We start from the raw sequence: 25805 nt of genomic DNA, 5'->3' as shown, positions 1-25805 counted from the left end.
CCTTTAATACCAAACTAGGTCTTCTTGACATATACATCTAGCATTCTAACAAAATAATTTCACCTATAGCAGTCACTGCAGCTACGAAAACATTTTACTGATCAACCATTGTTTCTACCAAAAAATATAAACCCGTAAATAACCCTATTTTAAATCAATTTCTTATTTAACATGATGCCATCATTCTTGATATCTTGTTAAGGAACAACTAACAATAGCAATAGACCATTGCTTCCATTTTGGATGATTTGATCTATGTCGTTTGATTATATAACAAGTGCTTTTTACGTAGATATCTAATTCATCTGAAAGTTAATTTTAGAGAAGCTTGCTCCTATATATCTTCTATCTATTATGGATGCGTGATTTTTTATGTGGTCGCAAGTGAACAACAAAGAGTATCGTCTTTGTGAATTAATGCAATTCTGATTATGAATTCGACTAATGGGGAGTGACAGAATCATACAACATCACAATGTTCAAATGACCTTGGGACAAGAAAAGTTGTCCATCCGATAGTTCTCCTATTTTCAAGTAAGAAAACATACGATTGGAAAAGTGTTTTTGTAGACGGGGTAGGTCGAACAAGAAGCGGTCTACAACCCGCTACGCATTATCTTAAGTGAAAAATTGTTCGAAAGGAAAGGATTCGTGGAAGGTCCAAGATTGGTAATTTTAACCTTATCGACCAACTCTTTAGATGTCTAAAGGTACTTCTCCATGGGTAATAAGGTTTCTTGATTTGAAGAAGTGTAAATTTCGAAAATACCTTCCTTTTAGGACTTTCGTCAACAAAGATGGCTTCTTCATTACAAGCCTGATCATTTTGTTCCATTGATGTATAATTACTACGTTCTAAAAGAGTGTTGCTCCATTTCCGTTTATAGAAGGAAATAAATCCGAGAATATTCTTTTGAGGTTAAGAAAATCAACTGAAAATTATTTAACAAATGACTGAAATTTTCACTAAAGAAATCGACTATACAGTTGCAATGTAACGATCGTAGTAATTTTACATTAATCAAAACGTAATCTCACAATTTAATACATAAACTTTCAATATTACCTACAAAGACAAAAGTTCAAGACACTATGAACCAACCTTGATTAAGAATTTTATTTGTAGCAAACGATATAATTGTTTGATAATTATGCATATGTGACTATGTGAGAGTGATAAAACTGTTGGTTTTATACCACAAATAACATCATCTGCTAAAGAGATTAGACCGATGATTATAGCGGCTCAGGCTTCTTCTTGGACACTGAACGATCTTGTATGTCCTCATAAACAGTTTCGGAAACTTAAATTCCACAGGACATTAAGGATCGATCAACCTCTACGAAGAAACCCTCAACCGCCATAATCTTCTGTCTACTCTTCATGGCGCAGCTGAAGTTATTGGTGGAATTAAAGCCAACAGTCTCACCTCTTACATATGCGGCTCATCAAAATCGAATCCACAAGAAACTATGGTTTGCGTAGAGACGAGAGGTAAACAATGATCTCTTTACTTCAAGGTCATTGCCATTAAATAATCCTTTCTCTTTGTTCTGTTTCCTATACAATCACAATGGTTACATGCCTTACCAATTCTTGAGACTGTACCCATTCATGCGTTTCAAGTGTAGATAAAAGAAACTACACATAAATGTTGCATCAAGACTGATTTACGCAAAATAATCATTCATCGAACTCTCTTAAGCGTCATTTTGGAAATTACACTTTGAAACGAATAAGGCATTAGCGAATAGAAACTACCAACCAGGCTTTTACAACAAAACTGCTTTCTTTTTGGGTTCAAGAATCGGAGGGTCAATGTCTATGCCCATGTTCGCTGCAGTTCCTGCAATGATTCTCATAGCGGATTCAATGGTCGTGCAGTTCAGGTCGGGCAGCTTCTCTGCTGCAATTGTGCGCAGCTGGTCTATTGTTATCACCCCAACTTTATCTTGCTGTGGATCTTTTGATCCCTTATCAACACCTATTTCCACAACAAATGTCAAACATCACAAAACTCCCACGAACAGACAAGAAAATAACAGTGTAGATGCCAGTGCCACAACTCATACCATTATGTCATCGAATCTATATCCAGAAAACTACATCACAAAACATATGATTTTCTTGCCAATTATTCTATCTTTGAGTAAATGATTTATATGGAGAAGAAAGTGTAAAGAGTGTAGATGGCACAATTGATTTATGTTGAGAAGACAACATCACAAAACATAAGGTATGAATGATTTTGTTCTTCTACCACGCTACAAATTTGAATTTCTAACAAAAATCAAGTAATGTGATCTAACAAAACTCAAGCAAGATAAGATTGAAGCAAGTGCCTTATGATGACCATTTCTATAGAGGCAAACCTATTATCAAAATGCACATTCATTCGTTAAAGTACTCATCCGGGTTCGACAAAAGAATACCTGCAGCCTTAAGCAACAAAACCGAAGCAGGCGGGGTCTTGAGGATAAACGTGAAGCTCTTATCCTGCAAACACACAAACAAACTCCATAAAACAATCTCATAAAGCTATAACTCGAAACACATCACCATTCAAAAGCCCCTCTATCACAAGTTATAAATAGATACCAAATACACATAAACACATTGCAAAACCAAGTTTTGATGACAAATTACCACCACAAGTGTTACTCTTCTCTAGCTTAATCAAACCACAATCAAAATTTATAGTTAGGAGAGTATAAACTCACATCAAAGACAGTGATTTCAACAGGAATGATATAACCAGCTTTATCAGCAGTTCTTGCATTATAATCCTTGCAAAAAGCCATAATGTTGACTCCCTTAGAACCAAGCGCCGGACCAACCGGTGGCGCCGGAGTTGCTTTTCCCGCCTCTAAAGCCAGTTTGATAACTCCCACAACTACAAAAATTCCAAACACATAACGCAAATGAATCCCACAAATTAAGTGAATTTCTAGGTTTTGAGGAAATGGGTAGCGAAAAGATTGAACCTTTTTTAGCTTTGCCTCCAGGTTTAGGTGGAGCCATGGCGATAACAGTGAGAAATCTCGGAGTTGAAGAGAGAAGTGGAGACTGTTTCTTTCCAAGAAATTGGACGGAAACATTTGCTTTGGAGGATAATTTAGCTGAAAGAGAATGTGAGAGCTTAGATTTGGGATGCACAGAAGATGAAGTTGAGCTACAAAGAGTTGATAGAGAAGAAGACGCCATTGATTCAATGTGAAGGAAGAAGGTAAGTGAAAGCTCAAGGCGAGTTCACAGATTGTCGTCTCCGGGAAAAATCCTATCCACTTTTGAGTTCTCTCACTTTATGGGCTTAATGGGCCTAAATATATAGGCCTAAGATTCCAGATCCAGTATGCCCATTTACTGTGAGATATGCAAATGATGCCTATATATGGGCTTACTGATATATGTGAGATCAGTAGACTTGGAGACTCAAAAAGTCATTGACGCTGCAAATGCTGAATACGACCGTAGTAAGTTTGATGGAGGTGACACATCTAAATCTCGTAAAAGACCATCGATTGATATTGATGATGATGATGTCGAAAACGACATCGACAAAGGAAAGACATCAGCACCAGAACCGAAGAAGAGAAAGCAATATGCAGATTATTGGGAACATTTTACAGTGATCATGAAGATTGGTAAGACGGGAAAAAGTGAAGAGAGAGCGCAATGCAATCACTGCAAGGCAGATCATGCGTATAATCCACACAAAAACGGTACAAAATCTTACAATCGTCATATGGAAAAATGTAAGGTTAAGCTTAGGAATGTTGATATTGGTAAAATGATGGTAAATTCGGAGGCAATATTACAAGCTAGGAAGATAGATCATATGGTTTTCCGTGAGATGGTAGCTAAGTGTATCATTCAGCATGGTCTCCCGTTTGCGTATGTCGAATATGAGAGACTTAGATTAGTTACAAGCTTATGTTGTGGAATGATTTGTTATGTGGTGGAGAGTATTTTCATGTGAGATGCGCAGCACATATTCTCAATATCATTGTTCAGATCGAGCTGAAAGACATAGGGCCTACATTGCATAAGATTAGAGAGAGTATCAAATATGTTCAAGCTTCTGAAAAGCGTGAGATATTGTTTGCAAAATGTGTGGAAGCTAAAGACGACGGCGATTTTGATTTTGGATGTGTTAACTAGGTGGAATTCGACATACAATATGCTTGATAGAGGTATCAAGTATCAAGCTGCCTCTTAATAATCTTAAAGTCATTGATGCGAAACACTATACTTTTCAACCTACATAAGAAGAATGGCACCGATTGAAGCATGTTTGTGAATTCTTAGAGCCTTTTGATGAGATCACTAATCTGATTTCCTGCATATCCAACTTCAAACTTGTAACTTCAAATTTAGCTATCACCTCATAATATGAGAGAGTTAGATTAGTTCCTAGATATTCCCTATGTAAAGTTCCACCAATGTCTTGTCCTGGATGGAGGTGTCAAAGGACATTAACAATTTGATTTCATTTGTTCTCTATCGAATTAAAGTTAATTCTACTAACCCGCTCCACCAATTGATCCGCAAGTTCTTAATATATTTTTTTTTTATCAAAAAATGTTTTCGATGATATCATCACTAACATTAATAAATTTGTTTCGATAAAAATAATCTCTATGGTATAAATTATTTTTGAGAACTTTTTTGAATAATTCTAAAAATTTTTATTCAATGAATCATTGTACAACAAATTAATAATCCAAATATCCTACAATATGTTGGTTATATATTTTGTTTTGCGAATATTTTTTGAGAATTTGCAATAGCTTGGTCGGTTACTCTTCCATGTATGTAGAAGTGCATTACTCGTTCGAATCTCCATGATTAGTTTTTTTTTTTTTGTGTGTTTCTCACTTCTATTAGGCTAGACTGCCTCAAAATACAGTTCCTGAATAATTCTAGCACTGTTTTATACTTCTTGTACTGAGGAGTTTTATTTCAATAATTACGATTTCAAAACGATTACTGAAGAGTCAAAAAAGAAGGATAATTGTATTATTATTTTTTTGGTGTATTTTGGTTATATGTTAAAATATATATATATATATATATATATATATATATATATATATATATATATATATATATATATATATAGAGGACCAAGAAGTTTCCATTTGTATGAATTGAACTTGAAGTATCACATTCATATTGCAATTATACAAAAGAACAACAAGTATCACATTCATATTGCAATTATACAAAAGAACAACAAGTATCACATTCATATTGCAATTATACAAAAGAACAACAAGTATCACATTCATAGAGACATCATCCATAGTGAAAAGACCCCGTGTTGTAGTCTTTTTATTTTAGCTTGACCAACAAAAAACATTATTTATTTTAGGAACAATTGCATATCAAAATGGAACCAATCATATTCTATAAATTAAGATAAAATCAAGGCGGCTTCATTTCTCCGTGTAATGCGCCGTGTAAAGAACTAGAAAAGGTCAATTGATTGGTTTTGACTCTTAAGATTGGAAATTTATAGGGACTTTCTTATGTGGTTCCTCACGTAAAGAAAAACAAAAAAGGTCCACAAGGATGCATTTTCAAATAAATTAACAATCATTTTTAATGAAAAATTTGCTCATATTCATATTATATACATACAAGTTGCTAAAATCAGAGCAATCCATAATGATTCAATAATTCAAAGTTCAAACAATGTGAGCCTAAAAAAAACTCAACTTCATGTATATAAACCCTTCTTCTTCCACATGAGTCTCTTCTAGTAAATTACATTACATTTTCATCTCTCTAAAAATGACGAAAACACCGATTCTTATGGCTATATGTCTAATGCTTGCTCTCAACATTGCTGCTGAAACTAAGGTACTCAATCTTTTTTTCCCTTTTGGTGGTTTATTAGTTTCTCAATGAGTTTAGTTCTTGCAATAAGCTAAACTTGGTATATGCTTTGTTTGATGATTTAATAGGTTCATATAGTGTATCTCGGTGAAAGGCAACACGATGATCCTGACTCCGTCACCGAGTCTCATCATCAGATGCTTTGGTCAATCCTTGGAAGGTAATAATTACTTAAAACACTTATATTATCAACTTTGACCAAAACCATATCCAAAAACTAGTTAAACTCATTTTGCTCATGCTCCATGTCACATCACATCACAGCAAAGAAGCTGCACATGATTCAATGGTGTATAGTTATCGTCATGGCTTCTCAGCTTTCGCAGCCAAACTTACAGATTCCCAAGTGATTCAACTCTCAGGTACTTATAGTACACAAAGATTGATTGGTTCTTGTTTGATTTTTCGCCATGGCTAAATGCAACTCTTGTTTTCTGATTATAACAGAGTTACCTGAAGTTGTTCATGTCATACGCGATAGATTCTACGAATTGCAAACAACTAGGACATGGGATTACTTAAAACATACTTCAAGACATCCAAAGAATCTTCTAAACCAAACTAACATGGGAGACAAAGTCATCATTGGCGTAGTTGACTCCGGTATAAACCGAGTTCTTGCCTCTCAAACCGAATACGTAGAAAGTTTCAAATTTGTTAAACTTGTTTGGTTTTATATTTATAATAGGGATGTGGCCAGAGTCTGAATCATTCAGTGACAATGGTCTTGGACCAATACCAAAACGTTGGAAAGGAAGTTGTTTGTCAAAACAGAGTTTCAATGGCTCAACCGTTTGTAACAGAAAACTGATTGGCGCCAAATACTTTATAAGCGGCCTAATCGGCGGCGCTGACGAAAGCAACTGGAACACAACGGAGAATCCAGAATATGTATCTCCTAGAGACTTCAACGGTCACGGGACACACGTGGCTGCAACCGCTGCTGGCTCGTTTGTCGCGGACGCAAGCTACTTAGCTCTCGGGAGAGGAACCGCTAGAGGTGGAGCCCCTAGGGCCCGCATTGCTATGTATAAGGCTTGTTGGCACTTAGCATCTATAGGAACAGCAACTTGTTCAGCTGCAGATATGTTGAAAGCAATAGACGAAGCGATTCACGATGGTGTAGACGTTTTGTCAATCTCGACATCGTTCCCAATTCCTCTGTTTCCGGAAGTGGATGCCCGGGACGCTATGGCGGTTGGAGCGTTTCATGCGGTTGCCAAGGGAATTCCCGTCGTCTGTTCCGGTGGTAACGCGGGTCCTGCTTCTCAAACCGTTACCAATACGGCTCCTTGGATCATTACCGTTGCTGCAACCACTCAAGATCGGTCTTTTCCAACACTTATTACACTAGGCAACAATATTACTATTGTGGTAAGTTAAAGAAAACAGAGTAAAGATCACTTCTTTCAGATTCTCTGTTTAACATTTCAACTTCTTTAAATTTTAGGGTCAAGCATTGTATCAAGGTCCAGACATGGATTTCACCGGGCTGGTTTACCCCGAAGGTCCAGGAGCAAGCAACGAGACATTTTCCGGGTAATTTTCCACTCTCTAATCTTCTTTCTTGTTTCACATATCAATCATTTTTTCCTAATGAGATCAAATCTTTATAAATCTTGCAGAGTTTGTGAAGATCTTTCCAAGAATCCAGCTCGTATAATAAAAGAAAAGATTGTTTTGTGTTTCACAAAATCGACGGATTATGGTACCGTGATCCAGGCTGCATCAGATGTATTTAACCTTGATGGCTACGGCGTTATAGTTGCAAGAAATCCAGGCTATCAGCTTAATCCATGCGACGGTTTTCCCTGTCTCGCTGTAGATTACGAACTAGGAACCGATATACTCTTCTACATACGTTCCTCTAGGTATATTACAGTCCCTACATATTTTCATCTACTTGTTACCATTACCTAGACATTGATTCTGTATCAAATGGTTGGTTTTGTAGATCACCAGTCGCCAAGATTCAACCTACAAGAACGTTGGTTGGAATTCCCGTGGCTACAAAGGTCGCGACTTTCTCATCGAGAGGACCTAGTTCGATCTCTCCTGCAATTCTCAAGGTATATTCCAAGCTTAGCTACTAAATTCTCTGTTTTGGATAAGTCTTAAACTTTAAACCCTTAATTTTACTAGATTCTTTGAGCATAGGTGTTTGCTTTATAAGTTAAATCTTAGGCTTTAAAAATGTATACCATCAATAAATGTGGTCTTGAGATTTATCAGTTTAATGTAGTTGCTTTTTACTGAAGTTTCATCTAGTTTCTTTTGACTAAACTGAGACTGATTGTTTTCTCTGATACAGCCTGATATTGCAGCACCTGGAGTGAACATACTCGCAGCTACTTCTCCAAACGATACATTCTATGACAGAGGATTTGCTATGAAATCAGGAACATCAATGTCGACTCCTGTTGTTGCAGGAATTGTAGCACTCCTTAAGTCTTTGCACCCTCATTGGTCTCCTGCCGCCATTAGATCCGCCATTGTTACTACAGCTTGGAGAACGGATCCATCCGGTGAACCCATTTTCGCAGACGGATCAAACCGTAAATTAGCTGATCCATTTGACTACGGAGGAGGCGTTGTGAACTCAGAGAAAGCCGCAAAACCCGGTCTTGTTTACGATATGGGAGTTAACGATTATGTTCTCTACTTGTGCTCCGTTGGTTACACAGATTCATCCATTACTAGACTCGTCCGGAAGAAGACGGTTTGTGCAAACCCTAAGCCTTCTGTTCTTGATCTTAACTTGCCTTCAATCACAATCCCAAACCTTGCAAAAGAAGTTACTATCACTAGAACCGTTACCAACGTTGGACCAGTAGGGTCAGTTTACAAGGCTGTGATTGAGGCTCCGATGGGTGTTAACGTGACCGTGACACCGAGGACATTAGTGTTCAACGCTAAGACCAGGAAGCTCTCGTTCAAGGTCCGTGTGATAACGAACCACAGAGTGAACACTGGCTACTACTTTGGAAGCTTGACTTGGACTGACTCTGTTCATAATGTGGTCATTCCTGTGTCTGTCAGAACTCAAATCTTACAGCGTTATTACGATGAGAATTGATTTTTTAATTTGTTTTGATTTCTTGATTAGATTGTAATTGTGTTGATTATTGATTAATAATACATATAACATTGGTATTGAATATTCATCCCATCTACTAAAAAAACTTATGAGTAAGTTTCTTGGGGAAGAAGAAAAAAAAATATAGGGCAATTAATATGGCACTGATAAAAAAGGTGATAAGAGAACAAAGTAATAATATCCTCCAATGAATTTTTTAGTCTATAAATAATCTTACTTTGTTTGTTTGTATAAATAATCTACACAAATTTTGGGTCTAAATGGTAACCGAGAAATTCGGCTGAATCTTGCTGAATTTATTTGTGATTTATTGCGGAATCTGGCTGAATTTTTTGAAAAAATTAATTAATCAAATAAAATTCTAAAATTTTAGTTAGAAAAAAAAAATTCCAACAAAATTAGTTAAAAACAAATAATGAAAAACTTGTAACTTGTACAAAATAAGGTGGATTTTCGAAGAAATTTAAAATTTATTATATTAGACATATAATCAAGTTACCCAAACACGAATCTGATTTATGTCTTTAAATCAATTAAATTCTCTAAAATATCTAAAAGTTTTTAAAAGTACAAAAAATCGAAATTTTATATTAAAAGTTTTATCAAACATAATTATTATACATTTTGGTGATTTTTGGTGAAATCTAAAGTTAATATAGATGATAATTAATCAAACATAATTATTATTTTTAAACATACACTCTTAAAATTAATTTTCATTTTTGATAAAAATGAAATTATTATATATGTCTAATATATTTTTACTAATAACTTTTACTATTGAAGTTAAATATTTCTAGTTTCAAGACTAATTTAATTTTTAATTTAAACAAAAAAAAACTAACAAAACAAAATTCCTCAAGAATTCCTCAATTCTTCAAATGATGTAACATTATTTTTTTCCACCAAAATTCCTCAACAATTCCTCAAAACTAATGTTACCATTTACACCCTTTGCCGTGCTTAGAAAAATACACCAACTATTTGTTTTACCTATTTCAATACTCAAAATCTCGTTATCGGATTTTAAGTTTGATATTCACAGTGCTTAACACTGTTTGTTATTTCATTTAGATTCTAACCCGAATTACGAAAAATTAATCTATATGCTCAAAGATTCATCCTACTAAATTAGGAAAAATCATCATATCTAATTAATCTCTAAATATGTAACTCTAATTTTAATAACTTCAAGAAAAAGAGAGAGACAAAGATTTTTAATTCGGTTAATGCCATTCATATATGTTGAAAACTGAGTATACAGTTCAGATTTTAGGTTTTAGAATGAATAACAAAATACGGATTTTTTTTATTTTTATAACATAATAGATTTATATTATTTTCACGCATTGTAAGTCTTCCTTCTCGATTTATTTTGGTTTATGTTGTTCAAATCATGTAAATAAGAAAAAAAAAAAAAAACAGGATAATTATGGACGAAGATAAAAATAAATTAAAATTGCAAAGAGGTTTCGTAGTTCAAAAGAAAGAAAACACAAACATATATCAAAAATATATATTTTCCTTTTTATATAACTAGATATGGACCCGTGCGTTGCACGGGTTACCGGTCGAAATTGTTATTTTTAATTTTTATTTTTGTAAGCTTAACTAAAATAATATAAAAATATATTTAAATTTAGAAAATGAAATATTTTAATTATTTGTTAAATATAGATTAATTGTGCATAATGTGCAATATAAAATACTATTTGTTTTTGTTTATTATATGTTATAGAATGATATTTAATAAATGTTTATATATATATATATATATATTATTGAATTTTAATAAATTATCTACATCCATCGGAAGTGTATATAACACTTTCTAATTTCAATGTGGGCTTCTAATTTAAATGTGGGCAAGATGTAAAACAAAATTGTGATAATATGAGACGGTCTATATCCGCATCATGTAACTTTACTTAATTGATAATATGAAAAATCGTCAAAAAAAAAAAAAAAAAATTCATAAGGAATTAGAGAATATCCACTAAATAACGTAAGACTAAATAAAAGTTAAGAAAATAATATTAACTAAACAATGTCTATTTGCTATATGGTTTTTATCAATTCTTGACCCATATTACTCATGAGTTATTCGTTGTCTCTTTTTTCTTTCTTCTCGCCGGCGAGAAATCTCGAATCTCTCTTTTTTCTCTCATTAGATTTCTATTATTTTTGCTCTACCTCCTCTTTCTTTTTCTTTCTTTTCCTCGGATTTCATCACCACTATAATTTTTTTCTTTTTCCATATCACTATTTCTCTCGTTCGTTGGGCATCACTACCGAGTCTCACTATTCCGACCCACCAGGTCACCACCACAACTGAATCTCACAACTATCACAATCATCATCACCATCAATACTAAATCTCGCTAATTCCGACCCACCCACCTTCATCAATATTTACCTCCACCACCACCAAACTTGAACAACCGTCATCAACACCAACACCACAGTTACCGCATCTTCCTCTCTTTCTCCAACTGCTCTTATTTCTCCACTTTCTTTATCTTCTCCGACATCGGGTCGAGCTTCTTCGACAACAACTCTATTTTATATCCATCGCCGTTAATAATTCTTAATTTACCTCAATCGCCATATATTTTTAATTTGTCTATCTATCTATTTGTTTATCTATAGAGGTGAGTATTTAGAATCCTTTTTCTTGTAAGATTAATAATTGGTTATAAATTTTTTTTAATTATCATATTATACAATAAGATTGTATAATTTCATAAATCTTTTTTAATTTTAAGAAAAAAATAATTTTTTCTTTTAAAATTAGTAGCTTTAAATTAGAATTAGTAAATAACTTTTTAATTTCTATTTTTATTTAATAAGAAACATATAGTTTTCTTATAATTATCTTCTTTACTTTTTGAAAATTGTTTTTTATAAGATATATAAGTAAAGTTGCCTTATATTTTTTTCTTATATTTATATTTTTCCTTATATTTATCTTTTTTAGATTTTTAGAATTTTTTTATATAAGATATATACGTATAATTTCCTTAAAAAAATTTTTCCTAAACAAATATATTTTTTGCTTTAATTTTTAAAATAAATAAAAGGATTTTTTTTTAACATATGTCAAAATCTGAGATTGATAAATTTGACTTGTGGCACGATCTTATGAGTTATTAACTTTGAAAATCATACTTTATATAATAAGATAATCGGATTTAAATAAATAAAAGAAAAAAAAATCGTAGAAGAAAATCTCGAAATTTAACAAATAGATTTCAAATCTTAATTTGAGGTTGAATGGGATTTTGAACGTAAGACTCTATATATAGTAATAGAACACAAAGATTGACTAACAAATTGTGTGACAATATTTTTTTTTTTTTTTTTTGAATATCATTGTGTGACAATATTTATCATCAAGGAGTAGAGAAAAATGGTGGCTGAATCTAAAACATGGTGAGTGAATCGGTGATTTTAGTATATAATTCTGATGGTGTAAATGGCTATTTGAATTTCTTACTAATTGCATATGATTTTTTTTTTTTTTTTGCATGGAAGGTCCTGGCATGAAAAGCTATACATCATCATGATGCACGTACTCATCGTGTCATCCGGTCTGGCAGCGTTCTTGTTCATAAGACTCAACAACATCCCCTTGCTGTTATGTCCAAACGTTGGGGTATTGGTGCTCTTGATGCTATACAGCAGTACTGGTTTTCTGGGATCTACGGATGATTGTTTCTTCGACCTCCAATGCTTGAGTCATGTCTTTGGGCTCGCTCTCGTCTTCCATCTCCTCTATAATTTCTCCCATGCTCCGATGCTCGCACTGTGGATCGCAATACCTTCTTCCGTGTGTTTGATTACCCTCTGTTCTACATGTCACAGTGTTACGGAGAGGGACTTGCTAGGTGTTTTCAATGCTTCAACTTAATTGAAAACTAGGCAATATTTTTTTTCGAATTTGACTAGGGAGGAGGCGTTGTGAATTCAGAAAAAGCCTCGAAACCCGGTCTTGTTTACGATATGGGAGTTAACGATTACGTTCTCTAGTACTTGTGCTATGTTTGGTTACAAAGATTTATCCATTACTAGACTCGTCCGCAAGAAGACGGTTTGAAAAACCCTAAACCTTCTGTTCTCGATCTTAACTTGCCTTCAATCACAATCTCAAACCTTGCAAAAGAAGTTACTATATCACTAGAACCGTTACCGATGTTGGACCAGTAGGGTTGGTTTTATAAGGCTATGATTGAGGCTCCGATGGGTGTTAACGTGACCGTGACACCGAGCACATTAGTGTTCAACACGCTAAGACCAGAAAGCTCTCGTTTCAAGGTCCGTGTGTTAACGAACCAAAGAGTGAACACTCGCTACTACTTTGGAAGCTTGACTTGGACTGAGTCTGTTCATAATGCGGTCATTCCCGTGTCAGTGAGAACTCAGATCATGCAGCGTTATTACAATGAAAACTGATTAGGTCTTTGTATTAATTCGAAAATCTTGCAACTATAACTTTAGATTCTGCACTCCCAATATGATTGATGTGGTTGTTAATATTCACACCTAAGTTTATTCCTAAGTTTCTTGGGGAAGAAGAAAAGATCAAATAATATGGGTTGAGAGATCCAAACGCAGAGGGATCACCTTTGACTTATTAATGCTTTATTCGCACAAACACATATTTTAAGATCCATAAATAATCAGTTCTCATCATAGTAGTTTTGCAGAATCTGCGTTCTCACAGACAGAGGAATGACCACATTATGGACAGAGTCAGTCCAAGTCAAGCTACCAAAGTAGAATCCAGTGTTGATTTTGTGTGTGGTCGAGACAAGAACCGTGAAGGAGACACTTTTGGTTTTGGAGTTAAAAACTAGTGTCTCAGGCGTCACAACCACTCTAACCCCAAGAGGAGGCTCGACCGCGACTTTGTAAACCGAGTTAGATGGTCCCACGTTAGTGACGGTTCTGGCATCAGTGACCTCGTCTTTGAGGTTTGGAATGGTGATTGAAGGCAAATTGACATCAAGAACGGAAGGTTTGGGGTTTGAGCAGACAGTTACTTGGCCGACAAGTTGAGAGATAGATGACTCGTTGTAATCGGCAGAACATAAGTAGAGAATGTAGTCTTGCGGACCCATGTCGTATATGAGACCGGGTTCTGCAGCTTTCTCTGGGTTCACAAGGCCTCCACCATAATCGAACGGATCAGCTACTTTGCGAGATGACCCTTCTGCAAAAATCTGTTCTCCAAATGGATCTGTCCTCCAAGCTGCAAAGTAAAGACAACAGTTATTGAGTGGAATAGGGATTCAAGATTCGATAGTTGGAAAAGAACCTGTAGTGACAATGGCTGATCTAAAAGCAGCAGGAGACCAATCAGGATGCAAAGCTTTGAGAAGTGCAATAACTCCTGAGATAACTGGAGTAGCCATTGACGTTCCTGAAAGCATAGCAAATCCACCGACATTTAAGGTGTCATTGGGAGATGTAGCAGCTAATATCCTTACTCCTGGTGCTGCTATGTCGGGCTGTATCGCGGCGAAAATAGAGTTTCTTATGATTTTAAACAATTAGATATTGCAGAATTTCTTGATGACAAGTTTAAGGCATACTTTTAGTATCGCCGGGGACATCGAGTTAGGTCCTCTTGATGAGAAGTTTACCACCTTTGTCCCAACTGGTTGTCCAGAGAGTGTTGTAGAAGGTTGTATCTTCACAACAGGTGATCTGTAGTCTTTTTCTTAAGATTCTCTGTTTCTGTAAGAAGTAAATATCATAAATTCATAGTTACATACCTGGTGGAACGTATGTAAGAAAGTATATCGGTCCCGAGCTCGTAGTCAATGGCAACACATGGGAAATCATCGTTACATGACGCGAGAGTGAACGCCGGGTTTCTTGAGATGATCAAGCCAAGACCACCAGCTGCCTTCACAAAAGATGAAGCTCTATATATTGCAGCGTTAGTTCTTGAGGTTGTGAAACACAACACAACTTTCCCGGCCATTGTACGGTTAGGGTTGAGATTAAGGGACTCACACACACTGCAAAATGTTATAGACTTAGAAAATGATGCTCTTCAATGAAAACTGAACAAATGTTCTTGTTACTTACCCGCTAAAGGTCTCATTACTGTTCCTTTCATCCTCTGGGTAAAACAAACTAGTTAAGCCAAGTTCCGGACCTGTGTACGTTGCTTGACCCTGAAGTAAGATCAAAAATACTCATAATCAGAGAGTTCCATTGAAAATAGTAACAAAAACGCATGCGAACATCAACTCTGCTTTACCAAGATCACTTTATTGTTCCCAAGTGTAATAGGAGTGGGAAAGGACCGGTCTAGAGTGGTTGCAGCCACTGTTATGATCCAAGGAGCTATGTTTACCACAGTCTGAGCTGCTGGACCAGCGTTACCACCTGCACAAACAACTACAATGCCCTTCGCCACAGCATGGAATAATCCAGTAGCAAACTCATCACGTAGATCGGTTTCAGAATTCAGAGGAACTCGACCAACAAGAGAGATTGACAAAACATCAACACCATCATGCATAGCTTCATCAATTGCTTTCATGATGTCAGAATTTGAACAAGTAACTCCTTCTAGCTCTTCCTGAAACCAACAAGCCTTGTACATTGCTACACGAGCACGAGGTGCACCACCTCTCAAGGTTCCTCCAGCAAGGCCTTTATAGCTTACGTTGGGAACAAATGAACCACCCGCAATGGAGGCGACATGCGTGCCATGGCCATCAAAGTCTCTAGCGGAAATGTAGTCAGGGGATTTTGTGGAGTTGAATCCTTTGTTTTTAGCAAGAAACCCGTTGATAAAGTACTTGGCTCCTATGAGCTTTCTATTGCAATTTGTTGATCTGAAGTTTTCTCCTGATTCACATCCTCCTTTCCATTTCCGTGGTATTGGTCCAACCCCATTATCATTAAATGATTCAGACTCTGGCCACACTCCTACAACCACAAGTCATTGAGGCGGTTAAGGAAGAAATCAAAAGAAACAGAAACAAAGATAAAATCTACAATGTGATATTATACTTATTACCTGTGTCAATAACGCCAATGATAACTTGGTCACCCATGTTTGTATCATTTAGGAGATTCTTTGGATTGGCAGCAGAAAGGCCTAAGTAGTCCCATGTCCGTGTTGTCGCGAGTTCATGGAAACCATCCGGTATGACATGAACAACTTCAGGTAAATCTGTTTCCAGAAACAGCAATGAAAACATTCAGCTAGTCTTGCTCAGATAGTAAAACTAGTGTTAGTTTATATCACATACTTAGAATCCTAAGAATCAAAGACAAGGTGTGTGACACTTAAGACATCCTGTGAGTACCAGCGATTTTTTTGGCTTGGGACTTGGTGAGCTTGGCCGCAAAACCTGAAAAGCCATGTCGGTAACTATACACCATTGAGTCATCAGCATCCTTTTTACTGTGACACAAAATAAAACTCTTGGTAAAAAGCTTGAGACATAATGCAACCCACACGAACTGAATAATTGATCAATCAGCTATCTTTACCTTCCAAGAAGTGACACAAGCATTTGGTGATGAGATTTTGTGACAAACTCAGGATCATGATGCTGCTTCTCGCCGAGATACACTATATGAACCTATTTGATTATCATCACAACACAACCAAAAGTTGGTCTTAACCGATTATTTGTTTCACTTTTTTGCTGTTTGATAGAAAAAGAACAACTTACCTTGCTCTCAGAACCAGCTCGTGCGGCATTCAGAACTGTTATAAGACTAAGCACCAAGAGAATGGATGATCTGCAACTCCTCATTCCCGACAAAAAATAGTAGTGTTTCATTTTCTTTCAATCTACTTGAATAGTTTTAAGGAAGCACTAACATACTATATAGAAACGTGATTTAGTTTATATGCAATTGGAGGCTGAGACGAAAATTCAAGAAATGGAAATGTCTTGGTCAAGCACATATTTATTCTTTGTGTGGCCAAGAATGCTTTTGTTTTCTTTGTGTGGTCTTATTTATTCTAGATGATCAAGAGACCTTAACAAGTTATAATTTCAAAGTATCTGCAGTACTTTCCTTCTATGTTCCATACCAATCCATGACATTCAAAGGTATTATCAGACATAGCACCACAAGAACTGATGGTCTAAAATTCCTCATTCCAAGCAAACAAAAATGTTTCGTTGCGGAAGCACGAGCATTTATACATCGATGTCTGATATCTCCCTCAAAGAATGTTTACATTTAAAACAAAATGACGAAATCCACTGCGTAACGCATGGCCAAGGAGGAAGAGATTGAATACAATTTATCCAGGGTAATAAATATCTAATAAGAATCTATCAGTTCTCATCGTAATAGTTTTGCAGAATCTGCGTTCTCACAGACACAGGAATGACAACATTATGGACAGAGTCAGTCCAAGTCAAGCTACCAAAGAGGTATCCAGTGTTGATTTTGTGTTTGGTCGAGACACGAACCCTGAAGGAGACACTTTTGGTTTTGGAATTGAACACTAGTGTCGCGGGCGTTACAGCCACTCGAACACCAAGTGGAGGCTCGACCACGACTTTGTAGACGGAGTTGACTGGTCCAACGTTAGTGACAGTTCTGGTGAGAGTGACTTCGTCTTTGAGGTTTGGAATGGTGATTGAAGGCAAGTTTATATCTAGAACAGAAGGTTTGGGGTTTGAGCAGACTGTTACTTTACCGACAAGCAGAGAGATAGATGACTCGTTGTAACCGGCAGAACATAAGTAGAGAATGTAGTCTTGCGGACCCATGTCGTATATAAGACCTGGTTCTGCCGCTTTCTCTGGGTTCACGAGGCCTCCCCCATAATCAAACGGATCAGCTACTTTTTGAGATGACCCTTCCGCAAAAATCTGCTCTCCGAATGGATCTGTTCTCCAAGCTGCAAAATATAGAAGATTATTGAGTTAAAGAGGAATCCAAGTTTCTCTTCTGCTCGATTGTTTTCTAGTTGAAAGAAGATAAAGAACCTGTAGTGACAATGGCTGATCTAAAAGCAGCAGGAGACCAATCCGGATGCAAAGACTTGAGAAGTGCAATAACTCCTGAGATAACTGGTGCCGCCATTGATGTTCCTGAAAGCATAACAAATCCACCGGCGTTGAGGTTTTTATTGGGAGATGTAGCAGCCAAAATGCTTACTCCTGGTGCTGTTATATCAGGCTGCATTGTGAAACAAATTAGAGATATTGCAGAAAATATGATAGGGTCAGAAAATAAAGATCCATACATACTTTTAGAATCGCTGGGGAAATCGAGTTAGGCCCTCTTGATGAGAAAGTTGCTACCTTTGTCCCAACAGGTTCTCCCACGAGTGTTCTAGAAGGTTGTATCTTCACAACAGGTGATCTGTATGTAATATTTTTCTTATGATTATGTGTTTCTTGGAAGGGAATGAAACAACTGAGCATGTGCTACTGTAAGAAGTAAGATCATAATTCATAGTTTCATACCCAGTATAACGTATGTAGAAAAGTATATCGGTCCCAAGCTCATAGTCAATGGCTACACAGGGAAAATCATCACTACATGGAGCGAGATTGTACCCCGGGTTTCTTGCGATAATCAGTCCAAGACCACCGGCTGCCTTCACAAGAGACGCAGCTCTGGATACAACAGCGTAATCTCTTGCTGTTGTGAAACACAATACAACTTTTCCTGCCATTGTATGGTTAGGGTTGAGATTAAGGGACTCACACACACTGCAAAATGTTACATATTCAGTAAGATATCAGAGAATAATTTTCTTTAGTGAAAAATGAACAAATGACTAAGCAAGCACCAAGAGATTTGTTATCATTAATTACCCGCTAAAAGTGTCATAACTGTTCCCTGGATCCTCGGGGTAAACCAAACTAGTGAAGCCAAGTTCCGGACCTGTGTACATTGCTTGACCCTGCAGCAACAATACCCATAGTCAGAAAGTTCCAAGGATTAACTTGTTTTGTTGATTAAAGAAAAAGCAGAAAAACGTTTGTAGAAGAGCTACTCTATTTTACCAATATCACTTGATTGTTCCCAAGTATTATAGGTGTAGCAAAGGACCGGTCTAGAGTGGTTGCAGCTACAGTCACAATCCAAGGAGCCGTGTTTACCACAGTCTGAGATGCTGGGCCAGCATTACCACCTGCACAGACAACTACAATGCCCTTTGAGACTGCATGGAATGCTCCAGTAGCAATCCCATCACGTAGGTCGGTTTCAGAATTTAGAGGAATTCGACCACCGAGAGAGAGTGACAAAACATCAACACCATCATGTATAGCTTCGTCAATTGCTTTCATGATGTCAGAAAATGAACAAGTCACTCCGTCTAGCTCGTTTAGATACCAACAAGCCTTGTACATTGCTATGCGAGCACGAGGTGCACCACCTCTCAAGGTTCCTTTAGCAAGGCCTTTGTAGCTTACATTAGGAACTAATGAACCACCTACAGTGGAGGCGACATGTGTGCCATGGCCGTCAAAGTCTCTGGCGGAAATATAGTCAGGGGATTCTGTGGTGTTGAATCCTTGGTTTTCAGCAAGAAATCCGTTGATAAAGTACTTGGCTCCTATCAGCTTTCTGTTGCAATTTGTTGATATGAAGTTTTCTCCTGGTTCACAACCTCCTTTCCAATGGCTCGGTATTGGTCCAACCCCATTGTCATTAAATGATTCAGACTCTGGCCACACTCCTACAACCACACAATACCGTAAGTCATTGATGCGCTAAAATGAAGAAATCAAACACAACGGAAACAAAGATAAATTTAGAATGTGATGAAAACTATTGTTGTATACCTGTGTCAATAACACCAATGATAGTTTGATCACCCATGTTTTTATCATTTAAGAGATTCTTCGAATTATCAGCAGAAAGACCTAAGTAGTCCCAAGTCCGCGTTGTTGCAAGTTCATAGTAACCATCCGGTATGACATGAATAACTTCAGGAGAATCTGTAATTTCCAGAATAAAAAGTGCATCAGCAATGAAAACATTCAGCTAGTCTTGCTCAGACAATCAAAGTATTTGAATGCTAAGAAGGCTTAGACATGGATCTGAGTTAAGACAGCAATAAGTACCAGCGATTTTCTTGGCTTGGGACTTGGTGAGTTTGGCCGCAAAGCCTGAAAATCCATGTCGATAACTATACACCATTGACTTATGGGCATCGTCTTTACTGTGACACAAGAATAAAAATCTTCAGTAAGAGCTTTAGACATAATGCGACCCATTGGCATTGAATCAGCTTTTTACCTTCCAAGAAGTGAAGACAACATCTGGTGATGAGATTCTGTGACAAATTCAGGATCATCATGCTGCTTCTCACCGAGATACACTATATGAACCTATACAATTATCATCACAACACAACCAGAAGTTGGTTAAAACCTATTTTCCTTTATATGTATGATAAAGAATATCAAATTTACCTTGCTCTTAGCACTAGCTCGTGCGACATTCAAAACTATTATCAGACTTAGCACCACAAGAACTGATGATCTAAAATTCCTCATTCCAAGCAAAAAGTGTTTCCTTAATTTTCAATCTACATGGAAACTACACGAGGAAGCACGAACATATATATATAGATGTTTCTCCAAGAATGTTTACATTTCTTGGACATGGTCTTTTCCCATGTTCTTCTATTATAATCACATTTTAGAATCTAAGGAATGTTTTACACTAGAGAAAAAAAAAAAAAAAAAAAAAAAAGGAATGTTTTACACTGTACAAGGTCAACTAAATTCTAGTTTATAGAAACGTTTAGAGTCAACACAGGATTCGACAGAGATTACCAGCAAATAAAGCCACCGTAGCTCCTATGAGATGATTGATAATCTGTAAAAAAACTCTGTTCTTCTGGTAGTGGCAGTGCACTACTTGGTATCATCCATGCCAATATCCTAAGCTCTGTAGAAAAAGTCTCCCTGATCAAAAAAAAGATTACTTGCAGTCCATTATCGGCAATCAACATACAAGGCGGCCATACGACGCGGGTAGGAAGTAATAATGTTAATCAAAGCAAAAACCACTAGGTCGATTTGTATTATTGGTTTATTAACATATGGGCAAGGAATATGAACTTGCTTAATACAAATTATTCAAGGTAATAAAAATCATTCAGTTCTCATCATAGTAGTTTTGCAGAATCTGCGTTCTCACAGACACAGGAATAGTCACATTATGCATAGAATCTGTCCATATCAAGTTTCCAAAGTAGAATCCAGTGTTGATTTTGTGTGTAGTTGAGACACCAACCGTGAAGGAGACACTTTTGGTTTTGGAGTTAAACACTAGTGTCTCCGGTGTCACAACCACTCGAATCCCAAGCGGAGGGTCGAGCACGACCTTGTAGACAGAGTCGACTGGTCCAACATTAGTAACGGTTCTAGTGAGAGTGACCTCGTCTTTAAGGTTTGGGATGGTGATTGAAGGTAAATTGACATCAAGAACGGAAGGTTTGGGGTTTGAGCAGACTGTTACGTTACCGACAAGCTGAGTGATAGATGAGTCGTTGTAACCGGCGGAGCATAAGTAAAGAATGTAGTCTTGTGTGCCCATGTCGTATATGAGACCTGGTTCTGCTGCTTTCTCAGCGTTCACAACGCCTCCACCGTAATCAAACGGATCAGCTACTTTGCGAGATGACCCTTCAGCAAAAATCTGCTCTCCGAATGGATCTGTTCTCCAAGCTGCAAAGTAGTGAACACAATTATTGATACAAGTGTGTCCATTGGGGAATTCAAGGTTTCTCTTTCTATCAGTTGTTCTGTTATTGAATGAAAATACGAACCTGTAGTGACAATAGCTGATCTAAAGGCAGCAGGCGACCAATTAGGATGCAAAGCTTTAAGAAGTGCAACAACTCCTGCAACAACTGGAGCCGCCATCGATGTTCCTGAAAGAATATCAAATCCCCCAACACTGGAATTGGAATCGGGAGATGTAGCAGATAATATACTCACTCCCGGTGCCCCTATGTCAGGCTGCATTGCAAAAAACGTACATTTTCTTGTTATTTAAAACATCTGATGCAGAAAATCTGAAAATTAGGATTCAGACATACTTTGAGAATCGCTGGGGAAATCGAGTTAGGTCCTCTTGATGAGAAAGTTGCCACCTTTGTCCCCACAGGTTGTCCAACGAGTGTTCTAGAAGGTTGTATCTTCACAACAGGTGATCTGCAAACCACAATTCCAGCCAAAACATATTACTGATTCAGAAAGTTGCCTACTTTTCTTAAAATTTTATGCTTCTTGGAGGGAGTGAAACAACTGAGAGTGTGCTACTAATTCATAGTTTCATACCTAGTGGAGCGTATGTAGAGAAGTACATCTGTCCCCAGCTCGTAATCAATGGCTACACAGGGGAAATTATCTCTACACGGAGTGAGATTGTAACCTGGATTTCTTGCGATGATAACACCAAGACCACCAGCTGCCTTCACATAAGAGGCAGCTCTCGATACAGCAGTAAAGAGTGTGTTTGTTGTGAAACACAACACAACTTTCCCTGCCATTGTACGGTTTGGGTTGAGATTAAGGGACTCACAGACACTGCACAATGTTACGTACATATTTAGAAGAATGTCTAATTGACATAAACTGTTATTGAACATTGCACGTAAGTCTTAACAAGAAGCTAGAAATTTGATGATACCCGCTAAAAGTCTCATTGGTGTTCCCTGGATTCTCTGGGTAACCCAAACTGGTGAAGCCAAGTTCTTGACCTGTATACAGTGCCTGACCCTGCATTAACAGTTGAAAAACTCATAATCAGATAGCTTCAAGATTTGGGTTGTGTTTCGTTGATTAAAGAAAAACAGAAACGTTTGCAGTGGAAAAACATCTACTCTGCTTTACCAGTATCACTTTGCGGTTCCCAAGTGTAATAGGTGTGGGAAAGGATCGGTCCAAAGTGGTTGCAGCCACTGTTAAGATCCAAGGAGCAGTGTTTAACACGGTCTGAGCCGCTGGGCCAGAGTTCCCACCTGCACAAACAACTATGATGCCCTTTGCTACTGCATGGAACGCTCCAGTAGCAATCCTATCTCGCAGATCGGTTTCAGGATACAGAGGAATTTGAGCGCCGAGAGAGAGTGATAAAACATCAACACCATCGTGCATAGCTTCATCCATTGCTTTCAAGATGTCAGAAGATGAACAAGCCACTATGCCTAGCTGATCCACATACCAACAAGCCTTGTATATTGCTATGCGAGCACGCGGTGCACCACCTCTCAAGTTTCCTCCAGCGAGTCCTTTGTAGCTTATGTTAGGAACAAATGAACCACCTGCAATAGAGGCGGTGTGTGTGCCATGTCCAATAAAGTCTCTAGCGGAAATGTAGTCACGTGATTTTGTGGTGTTGAATCCTTCGTTTTCAGCAAGGAATCCGTTGATAAAGTACTTGGCTCCTATCAGCTTTCTGTTGCAATTTGTTGATATGAACTTTTCTCCTGATTCACACCCTCCTTTCCAATGGCTTGGTAGTGGTCCAACCCCATTGTCATTAAATGATTCAGACTCTGGCCACACTCCTACAACCACACAAAACCACATGTCATTGAGGCGCTAACATGAAGGAATCAAAAGTACCAAGAATTAAGATCAAGCTAGGATCTAATGAAAACTACTTATACCTGTGTCAATAAAGCCAATGATAACTTGGTCACCCATGTTTGTATCATTTAGGAGATTATTCGGATTGGCAGCAGAAAGACCTAAGTAATCCCAAGTTCGAGTTGTCGCTAGTTCATACAAACTATCCGCCATGACATGAACAACTTCAGGAGAATCTGTTTCCAAAAGTGCATCAGCAAAGAAACTAGTCAGCTAAATCAAAGTATTTTACTAATTATAGACCATATCATCAAAATGTTAAGAAGTCAAAGACATGGTGAGAGTTAAGATAACAGAGAGCTATGGGTACCAGCAAGTTTCTTGGCTTGTGACTCGGTAAGCTTGGCAGCAAAGCCTGAAAACCCATGTCGGTAACTGTACACCATTGAATCATGAGCATCCACTTTACTGTAACACAAGATAAAAAAACCATTGTTAACAACAGCATGATAGATAATGGGTATGAATACTAATCAAGTAGCTATCTTTGTACCTTCCAAGAAGTGAGGATAACATCTGGTGATGAGATTCTGTGACAAACTCAGGATCATCATGCTGCTTCTCACCCAGATACACTATATGAACCTATTTGATTATCAACACAACACAACCAAAACTTGGTCAGAACCTATTTCTCTTTTTTTTTATGTATAATAAAGAAGAAAATCAAGTGTACCTTGCTTTCATCACTAGCTCGTACAACATTCAAAGCTATAACCAAACTTAGCACCAAGACAAGTAATAATCTATAATTCCTCATTCCAAGCAAAAAAAAAAAAAAAAACAGTGTTTCAACTTTCAATATTGCAATTAACTTGAAGACTTTTGATGAAGCACCATTAATTTATATAGAAACGTGAATTAGTTTTCTTGCAGACCAATTACAAATAGTGGAGATTATGAAAATCAAAACGTCTACGTCAAACTCAATTATGTCTTTGCGTGGCCAATAATGCTTCGTTCTCTTGGAATTTTCAACGAAATTGAAATTTAAGGAAATGAGAACACGAACCTTAACAAGAATTGAATTCAAAGTTTCTGCAGTGATTTACTTAGTGTGTTCCTTCCATGCCAATCTCTTATACATAAATCAACGTCGCCGACCGTCACGAAGGTTTCTTGACGGAGACTCGTTTCTTTTTTTAGTTGTAGAGCTTTACTTAACTTCTGCGAAATCATTTTCGTAAAATCAAAATTTTCCGATCAAGGGAAAACAAAGGAACAAGGATGTGGGAGAGAATCGGAGAAGATGATTCGAAGCGGGCTAGAATATTTTATTGGGCTGATGCTTTAGATTTAAGGCCCATTGAGAAATAGGCTCCTCAAAATTCTATTGAGCCACTATTAGCCATATTGACTTAGGATCAGTATATATACTAGTGTCCAATCCGTACTACGTCCGGGCCAAAATTTTGATTTATATTCAAGATGACTAAGTTTTTATCGGTAAAATACTTTTTAAAAATTTATTTTAATAAAAAGAATTACTTAAAGTAAAACATTTATTAATAGTGTTACGTATTATTATATGGGAGACTCACAAAAATGCCCCTTTTTTAATACCCCTTTTCAAAAATGCCCCATTTGGATGTCCATTTTTAAAAATACCCCTTTTATGTACAAAATGACTAAATTACCCTTCTTTTAATAAAAGATATCATAAATATATAAGGAAATATAACAAAATTAGGTCCACAAAATACAAAATATTTTTTGGCGGGAAAAGTGATCCCCCAATTTTTCCCGCCAAAACACTTGTAAAAATTTGTAAAACCTTTAAAATACCTTGTAAAATTTTCCCGTCAAAATTTTTTCCCGCCAAAAAATTTTCCCGCCAAAAAATTTTTTTTGCGGGAAAAGTGATTCCGCAATTTTTTTGGCGTTAAATTTTTGGCGGGAAAAATTTTCCCGCCAAAAATTTACAAGGTATTTTAAAGGTTTTTTACAAGGTATTTATAAGGTTTTACAATGTATTTTAAAAGGTTTTACAACGTATTTACAAGGTATTTATAAGATATTATAAGATTTTACAAGCTATTTTATAAGGTTTTTACAAGTTATAAGGTTTTACAAGTTTTTTATAAGGTTTTACAAGTTATAAATACCTTATAAAACCTTAAAAGTACCTTGTAAAACCTTTTAAAATACATTGTAAAACCTTACAAAACGCATAACAGGATCATGAAGT

At 36.7% G+C, this 25805-nt stretch overlaps 5 protein-coding genes across 7 annotated transcripts; 1 reads left to right on the top strand and 4 right to left on the bottom strand.

Annotated features, from left to right (window-relative positions):
• Nucleotides 1–1510: 1510 nt before the first annotated feature.
• On the bottom strand, nt 1511–3363 carry LOC9329811 (50S ribosomal protein L11, chloroplastic). Its single transcript, XM_021013352.1, has 4 exons — nt 2986–3363; nt 2722–2894; nt 2434–2497; nt 1511–1985 (listed from the first exon to the last, which is right to left on the bottom strand). The coding sequence occupies exons 1-4, from the start codon at nt 3203–3205 to the stop codon at nt 1774–1776; spliced, it is 669 nt and encodes a 222-aa protein (XP_020869011.1). The 5' UTR covers nt 3206–3363; the 3' UTR covers nt 1511–1773.
• Nucleotides 3364–5663: 2300 nt separating this feature from the next.
• On the top strand, nt 5664–9049 carry LOC9329810 (subtilisin-like protease SBT3.2). The gene is made up of 9 exons (XM_021013350.1): nt 5664–5866; nt 5971–6062; nt 6167–6264; nt 6350–6505; nt 6591–7276; nt 7353–7441; nt 7528–7773; nt 7857–7971; nt 8214–9049. Exons 1-9 carry the CDS (start codon nt 5798–5800, stop codon nt 8976–8978), a joined length of 2316 nt encoding a protein of 771 aa, XP_020869009.1. The 5' UTR covers nt 5664–5797; the 3' UTR covers nt 8979–9049.
• A 4530-nt stretch (nt 9050–13579) lies between these two features.
• LOC9327084 (subtilisin-like protease SBT3.3) lies at nt 13580–16807 on the bottom strand. Its single transcript, XM_002890976.2, has 10 exons — nt 16703–16807; nt 16518–16609; nt 16331–16428; nt 16039–16194; nt 15271–15947; nt 15096–15184; nt 14777–15025; nt 14594–14708; nt 14317–14509; nt 13580–14250 (listed from the first exon to the last, which is right to left on the bottom strand). The coding sequence occupies exons 1-10, from the start codon at nt 16784–16786 to the stop codon at nt 13679–13681; spliced, it is 2325 nt and encodes a 774-aa protein (XP_002891022.1). The 5' UTR covers nt 16787–16807; the 3' UTR covers nt 13580–13678.
• A 330-nt stretch (nt 16808–17137) lies between these two features.
• LOC9327083 (subtilisin-like protease SBT3.4) lies at nt 17138–20911 on the bottom strand. Of its 2 annotated transcripts, none has more exons than XM_002890975.2 (10): nt 20426–20911; nt 20250–20341; nt 20075–20172; nt 19793–19948; nt 19010–19686; nt 18818–18906; nt 18464–18712; nt 18245–18359; nt 17981–18173; nt 17138–17892 (listed from the first exon to the last, which is right to left on the bottom strand). In XM_002890975.2, exons 1-10 carry the CDS (start codon nt 20507–20509, stop codon nt 17321–17323), a joined length of 2325 nt encoding a protein of 774 aa, XP_002891021.1. In that variant the 5' UTR covers nt 20510–20911; the 3' UTR covers nt 17138–17320. The 2 variants fall into 2 exon arrangements, with proteins under 2 accessions (XP_002891021.1, XP_020868028.1); XM_021012369.1 differs by having other exon boundaries at nt 20792–20911.
• Nucleotides 20912–21003: 92 nt separating this feature from the next.
• On the bottom strand, nt 21004–24808 carry LOC9327082 (subtilisin-like protease SBT3.5). Of its 2 annotated transcripts, none has more exons than XM_021012367.1 (10): nt 24630–24808; nt 24111–24202; nt 23928–24025; nt 23638–23793; nt 22859–23535; nt 22656–22744; nt 22304–22552; nt 22063–22177; nt 21790–21982; nt 21004–21688 (listed from the first exon to the last, which is right to left on the bottom strand). In XM_021012367.1, exons 2-10 carry the CDS (start codon nt 24131–24133, stop codon nt 21117–21119), a joined length of 2172 nt encoding a protein of 723 aa, XP_020868026.1. In that variant the 5' UTR covers nt 24134–24202; nt 24630–24808; the 3' UTR covers nt 21004–21116. The 2 variants fall into 2 exon arrangements, with proteins under 2 accessions (XP_020868026.1, XP_020868025.1); XM_021012366.1 differs by lacking the exon at nt 24630–24808 and adding an exon at nt 24294–24599.
• Between the last annotated feature and the right edge of the window lie 997 nt (nt 24809–25805).

Source organism: Arabidopsis lyrata, assembly GCF_000004255.2.
Source record: "Arabidopsis lyrata subsp. lyrata unplaced genomic scaffold ARALYscaffold_1, whole genome shotgun sequence".
Taxonomy (NCBI): domain Eukaryota; kingdom Viridiplantae; phylum Streptophyta; class Magnoliopsida; order Brassicales; family Brassicaceae; genus Arabidopsis; species Arabidopsis lyrata.
Note: the sequence above shows the minus strand (reverse complement) of the source record. Positions and strands in the feature narration are given on the sequence as shown.

What these genes read in the sequence shown, in the direction of transcription:
- LOC9329811 (XM_021013352.1), bottom strand. Translation starts at nt 3,205, where the DNA reads ATGGCGTCTTCTTCTCTATCAACTCTTTGTAGCTCAACTTCATCTTCT. An exon ending in TTGAAATCACTGTCTTTGAT is followed by an intron (nt 2,498 to 2,721) that starts GTGAGTTTATAC and finishes GTGTGTTTGCAG; the next exon opens with GATAAGAGCTTCACGTTTAT. An exon ending in TTTGTTGCTTAAGGCTGCAG is followed by an intron (nt 1,986 to 2,433) that starts GTATTCTTTTGT and finishes TTGTGGAAATAG; the next exon opens with GTGTTGATAAGGGATCAAAA.
- LOC9329810 (XM_021013350.1), top strand. Translation starts at nt 5,798, where the DNA reads ATGACGAAAACACCGATTCTTATGGCTATATGTCTAATGCTTGCTCTC. An exon ending in GCAACAATATTACTATTGTG is followed by an intron (nt 7,277 to 7,352) that starts GTAAGTTAAAGA and finishes TTTAAATTTTAG; the next exon opens with GGTCAAGCATTGTATCAAGG. An exon ending in TCTCTCCTGCAATTCTCAAG is followed by an intron (nt 7,972 to 8,213) that starts GTATATTCCAAG and finishes TCTCTGATACAG; the next exon opens with CCTGATATTGCAGCACCTGG.
- LOC9327084 (XM_002890976.2), bottom strand. Translation starts at nt 16,786, where the DNA reads ATGAGGAGTTGCAGATCATCCATTCTCTTGGTGCTTAGTCTTATAACA. An exon ending in AGTAATGAGACCTTTAGCGG is followed by an intron (nt 15,026 to 15,095) that starts GTAAGTAACAAG and finishes AACATTTTGCAG; the next exon opens with TGTGTGTGAGTCCCTTAATC. An exon ending in TGTCCCCGGCGATACTAAAA is followed by an intron (nt 14,510 to 14,593) that starts GTATGCCTTAAA and finishes GCCGCGATACAG; the next exon opens with CCCGACATAGCAGCACCAGG.
- LOC9327083 (XM_002890975.2), bottom strand. Translation starts at nt 20,509, where the DNA reads ATGAGGAATTTTAGATCATCAGTTCTTGTGGTGCTAAGTCTGATAATA. An exon ending in TTGTCTTCACTTCTTGGAAG is followed by an intron (nt 20,173 to 20,249) that starts GTAAAAAGCTGA and finishes CTTGTGTCACAG; the next exon opens with TAAAGACGATGCCCATAAGT. An exon ending in CATTGGTGTTATTGACACAG is followed by an intron (nt 19,687 to 19,792) that starts GTATACAACAAT and finishes GTGTGGTTGTAG; the next exon opens with GAGTGTGGCCAGAGTCTGAA.
- LOC9327082 (XM_021012366.1), bottom strand. Translation starts at nt 24,377, where the DNA reads ATGAGGAATTATAGATTATTACTTGTCTTGGTGCTAAGTTTGGTTATA. An exon ending in TTATCCTCACTTCTTGGAAG is followed by an intron (nt 24,026 to 24,110) that starts GTACAAAGATAG and finishes CTTGTGTTACAG; the next exon opens with TAAAGTGGATGCTCATGATT. An exon ending in GGAACCGCAAAGTGATACTG is followed by an intron (nt 22,745 to 22,858) that starts GTAAAGCAGAGT and finishes CTGTTAATGCAG; the next exon opens with GGTCAGGCACTGTATACAGG.